Below are 5,918 nucleotides of genomic sequence, written 5' to 3' on the forward strand. Positions count from 1 at the left end.
TCTGAAGGATGGTCTTGCACATCAGAAGAGGACAGTCCAAGCTGAGCACTTCTTGGAATGATAGCTTCTCCTGGGCAGAGCTTGGCCGCACCTGCTTCCAGGGCAGTTTCAATAGCCCTAAGGGCCCACACCATACATTCTGCACTGGTGGACCTTGCCTGACTAATGAATAGCTCCAGCAAAGCGGCCCCTATGGCTGTGCACCAGCATTCATGTTCCCCCTTCTACTAAAGCTTCCCCCAAGTCCATGGCAAGCAACTCCCACATCACTCTGATGGCACATGTCTCCATGGGCATGTTTTGCTTTACTTGCCCACCAGCCCATGGGAATGCAGTATGACTCTCAACCCCAAGCAACTGCAATTGCAAATGGAGCCCTGGCTGGCACAAAGCCCGCAAGCCCTGCCCTTCCCTTGTGCTGACACTGTGCAGAGAACAGGGAGGATGCTTCCACACACTGAGCTTGCAGGACACAGAGAAGGCATCAAACCTGTGCTGGCCAATACCCTGTCTCAAGCCAATACCACTAGTACAACAGCACCCAGAGTCTCCAGCAGGGGCCCCCAACTCCCACCCAGATGCTCTGGCTCTAACAATGAGATGAATGTCCACAGACAGCCCAAAACTCCACATCCACTAGCACTCTGCTGCAGCTGCATCACCTCAGTCCCCCAAGCATAGTGGACTTCAAACCTCAAGAAACCAGAGAATTAACTCAGGGCTCAATACAAGTGTCCTACAGTTAGTGCATGCAGCCTAGAAGTTGTGAATTGAGCACTGGCCCCTTAAAATTTCCCAGGAATCAACCATATCTGCTCAATTTGCCTTATACCTCAATTAAACCCTTAGGGGCACCAAGTAAAAGGAAAAAAAAATTCCATCCAAAGTTCAGCAACCTCAAAGCTTAAATGTAGATAAGCCTGCAAACATGAGACAGAATCAGTGCAACAATGATGACAACTCAAAAAGCAGAGTGGCTTCTTTTTTCCAAATGACCAAATCACCTCTCAGCAAAGGCAGAGATAGCTAAAGTAACGGAAGTAGAATTCAGAATAAGGATAGGAAAAAAGTTCATTGAGCTACAAGAGTTAAGTTGTAACCCAACGCAAGGAAGTTAAAAATTATGATAAAACATTGTAGGAACTGACAGAAAAAAAAAATAAAACAATCCATATAGAGAAGGACATAAACGGCCTGATAGAGCTAAAAATCTACTACAAAAATTCCATAAAGCAATCAAGCATGAGTAGCAGAATATGCCAAGCAGAGGAGGTAATCCCAGAGCTTGACGACTGGCTTTTTCAAATAAAGCAGGCAAGAAGAGGGAAAACAAAAAATCAAGAGGAATAAGCAAAACCTCCAAGAAATGTGAGATCATCTAAACAGACCCAATCTATAACTAAATGGTGTACCTGAAAGACATGATGAGACTGAAAACAACCTCAAAGACATGTTTTAGGACATCAACCAAGATCACGTCCCCAAGCTAGCTAGGGAGGCTAACATTCAAATTTGGGAAATACAGAAAACCCCAGTTGGATACTCCTCAAGAATGTCATTCCCAAGACAGATAAACACGAGATTCCCCAAGGCTGAAATGAAAGAAAATGGGTTAAGGCAGCTAAAGAAAAAGGCCAGGTAATCTCCAAAGGGTAGCTCATCAGACTAACAATGAACCTTTCGGCAGAAACAAACAAACAAAAAAAAACAAGAGATTAGAGGCCAATATTCAACATACTTTAAAAAAAGTTCTAACCAAAAATTTTATATGTGACCAAATTAAGCTTCAGAAGTAAAGGAGGTAAGACCCTATTCAGATAATACTGAGGAAATTTGTTACCACTAGGCCTGCCTTACAAGAAGTGCTGAAGACAGCACTGAATAGGAAAGACAGAGGCAAACACATTAAAGTACATAAACCAGTGACACTATAAAGCAACCACAAAACAAAACCATTTGTTTTACACAATAAACAAGTCTGCAAAATAACTAAGATAATGACAGAATCAAGTACACGTATATTGACACTAACCTTAAATGTAAATGAGCTAAATGCCCCAAATTAAAGACAAAGTGGCAAGCTGCATAAAGGATCAAGACCCACTGGTATATTGTCTTCAAGACACTATGTCACACAGGCTCAAAATAAAAAAATGGAGTAAAACCTACCAACCAAATAAAAAGACAGAAAAAAGGCAAGAGTTTCAATCCTTGTTTCTGGCAAAACAGATTTTAGATCAACTAAGATTATAAAAAGATAAAGAAAGGCATTACATAATAGTAAAGGGACAACAATGCTAAATATATATACACCCAACACAAAAGTATCCAGATTAATAAAGCAAGTTCTTAGAGACAGACTTCTACACAATAGTGTGAGGGACTTTAATACTTCATTGACAATATTAGATAGATCATTGAGACACAAAATTAACAAAGATATTAAGAACTTAAATTTAGCACTGTATCAAATGGACTTGATAGACTTCTACAGAACACTTTAACCAAAAATAAACAAACATACATTTTTTTTTTATCACCACATGACATATACTATAAAATCAATCACATAATCAGGAATAAAAATCTCCTCAGCAAATGCAAAATAACTGATTTCATAGCCATCTCAGACCATATTAGAAATCAAGACTAAGAAAATTCACTTAGAAACATACAATTACATGGAAACTGAACACTCCTGTTATGTCAGAAAGAAAGAAGTTTTTAAAATTAATGATAACAAAGATATATTACAACATACTAAAATCTTTAGGAAACAGCTAAGGCAGTGTTAAGACAATAATTTATAGTGTGATGACAATAATTTATAGTGCTAAATGCTCACACATTAAAAAAAGATTAACTTGTAATGTTAAGAGCCTAACATTACAAGTAAAAGAACTAGAGAAGAAAGAGCAAATAAATCTCAAAGCTGGTAGAATACAATAAATAACAAAATTTAGAGCTGAATTGAAAAAGACTGAGACATAAAAAGCTATTTTAAAAAATCAATAAATCTGGGAGCTATTATTTTTAAAAATTAGTAAAGTTTGTGGAACTCTTATAAGGATTTCCTCTTGCTTAAATTTTTCTGTGTATAATAAAATCTGTAATGTAAGTAGAAATACTGTACCTCTCTATTTGTAAGGTTCATAAATAATAAAAGAATTATTGTATACTCTTAAGTCTTTTGTTCAATATCCTTCAATAGTGATTCCACTTATATCGTATTTGTTCTGATATATTAAAAAAAAATTGAGGACCTGCTTAAGGCTTTTTTACATTTTTAATACCTGTAGTTTCTCTTCATTATTCATTCTCTTATGTTTAGTAAGGGCTGAGAAACACTTAAAGACTTTGCCACATTCCTCACATTTTAAGGTCGCCTTCCAGTATGTATTCTCCTGTGGTTACAAAGGGTTGAGAAGCGGGAAAAGACGGTGCCACATTCTTCACACGTGTATAGTTTGCTCCAGTATGAGTTCTCTTATGTTTAGTAAGACCTGAGGACCACCTATAAGCTTTGCCACAGTCATCACATTTGTAGGGTTTCTCTCCAGTATGAATTCTCTTATGTTGAGAAAGTTCTGAGGGATACATATAGCCTTTGCCACAGTCTTCACATTTATAGGGTTCCTCTCCAGCATGAATTATCCTATGTTTTGTAAACTCTGAGAACCACCTACAGACTTTGCCACATGCTTCACATTTGTATGGTCTCTCTAAAGTATGCATTATCTTATGTTGAGTAAGGTCTGAGAAGCTTTTAAAGGCTCTGCGACATTCTTCACAATAGTAGGGTTTCTCTCCAGTATGAATTTTCTTGTGTTTAATAAGGTTTCGGGAGTAGGTAAAGGCTTTGCCACATTCTTCACATGTGTGGGGTTTCTCTCCAGTATGAATTCTCTCGTGTCTAGTAAGAGCTGAAGAGTGGGTAAATGCTCTGCCACATTCTTCACATCTGTAGAGCTTCTCTCCAGTATGAATGATGTTATGTGTAGCAAGGGTTGAGGAGCGAGTAAAGGCTTTGCCACATTGTTCACATTTGTAGGGTTTCTCTCCAGTATGAATTCTCTGATGTTTAGTAAGGTTTGAGAAGCGTTTAAAGGCTCTGCCACATTCTTCACATCTGTAGGGTTTTCCTCTAGTATGAGCTCTCTTATGTCTAGTAAGGCCTGGGAATGACCTACAGACTTTGCCACATTTTTCACAACTGTAGGGTTTCTCTCTGCTACAAATTTTCTTATCTTCAGTAAGAATTGAGCACCACTGAGAAGCTTTGCCACATTTATTGCATTGGCATATCTTGCTACGGATGGGTGACAAACACTGCTGGAGGTAATTATGACTACTTTTCTGCCCCTTGCAATTATTCTCATCTTGCCAGACTTTCTTTAAGCATAAATTATCAAGCCCACAGCTTTTGTATTTTCTTGGTATTACATTTTTAGATGAATCTTTTATGTTCTGCTTCGGCAATATCTCTGTAGGGAAAAAACAAGGGTCCAGCTAAGAAAACAGTAACAAATTATCTCACTTATTTAACTAAGGTGAATATACTTTACAAACATAAAATTATACTAAGCACATTGAGACAGTGAGGCAATAAAATACCACACACTCTGATTTCTTTATAGACATATAAACTTAACAAAAATATACTAACCAAAATGCTTTTTTGAGAAATATGAAAACCAGTTGAGTATTTGCAGCATTGCAAGTAAGCAAAATGCCAAGGACAATACAGAAGTTGAAGAAAAGTATTTTATATTTACCAACCACACCCATTCTTCATCCCCAATACAACTCCCAACTCCTGTCTTCTCCTTCCAAAAAGAAAGAAAATAGTGCCACATGTGTCCATGCTTCTGGCTTTCTGTGGCCTTGCCAAAGACTAATTTCTAGGTTCCATGACAGTGCTGAAAGGAATGGTGGTATACTTTGAATGACAGGTTGGGTCAGCTGAGGTAAATGAGTGTTAGAAGAGAAAAAAGACTTCAGTACCATAGTCAGACAATGAGCATAGAAAGTGATTACAAGCTCCCAATAAGAAACGTGGGGATCTTCTTTAACTGAACAACAAGCACAAAAGCCCAGAGAAGACACATCCATAAAACAGGTTTGAGAGACTCTGAAAATCTCTAGCCTAAAAAGTTGGTGCCATATTACTCAAGGCCAAAGCCAAGTCATAAATATTTTGACATGTGGCTTTTTTTGTACAAATCACAACCAAAGATTACAACATAAACAAAACATCAGAACTATATGGCTAAATCAAAGGAATAAAGTGAGTATCCAGAAATCAATACGAGGAAAATAAAGATGTAAATATTACCTGAAACAATGTGAATTCAGCTAGATCTCTTTTTTAAAATAATAATAAAAAAAAAAAAACCTTAAAAATTTAAAATTGTCATTTCAATGACCTTCACTGAGTGAAACGGGAACACAGAAAACAAAATGAAATAACAAAAATAAAACTTAACAAAAAAAATAAGAAACACAAAAAATAAAAATTGTGAAGCAGAAGTACAAAATAAGACTGACATGCACTTCAACATTTAAAATATATATATATATAACAAAAGCAAGAAGCTTAGCAAATTGCAACTAAAATTAACACAGAGATCCCCAAAAAGACACAATATAACATAGTATTGAAAGTCAAAGACAAGAAGAGAATATAGAATGCAGGAAGAGAAGAGAAAGGTGTCATTTATATCATGCTCTTGCAAGATTACCAGCAGACGTATAAACAAATTTTTCAGGCAAGAACAAAGCTGGATAATATAATATACAAACTAAAATTTCAAACAAGAATACTATGTTCAGCAAAAGTATTCTTTAAAATGAAGAAAAATAGACTCTCCAAGATAATCAAATTATAGATAAGTATGTCAACAGAACTAATCTACAAG

The 5,918-nt window shown here is 36.5% G+C and overlaps 1 protein-coding gene across 1 annotated transcript in view; it reads right to left on the reverse strand.

Moving 5' to 3' along the window:
* Positions 1–288: 288 nt before the first annotated feature.
* LOC108299090 (zinc finger protein 736-like) overlaps positions 289–5,918 on the reverse strand; it is a 16,023-nt gene continuing 10,393 nt past the window's right edge. The window contains exon 3 of the mRNA XM_017521484.2: positions 289–4,484. Coding sequence (XP_017376973.2) covers positions 3,370–4,484 — 1,115 coding nt within the window. The 3' untranslated portion in view covers positions 289–3,369. The remainder of the gene's footprint in view (positions 4,485–5,918) is intronic.

Source organism: Cebus imitator, unplaced genomic scaffold (genome assembly GCF_001604975.1).
Source record: "Cebus imitator isolate Cc_AM_T3 unplaced genomic scaffold, Cebus_imitator-1.0 Scaffold1712, whole genome shotgun sequence".
Classification (NCBI taxonomy): Eukaryota; Metazoa; Chordata; class Mammalia; order Primates; family Cebidae; genus Cebus; species Cebus imitator.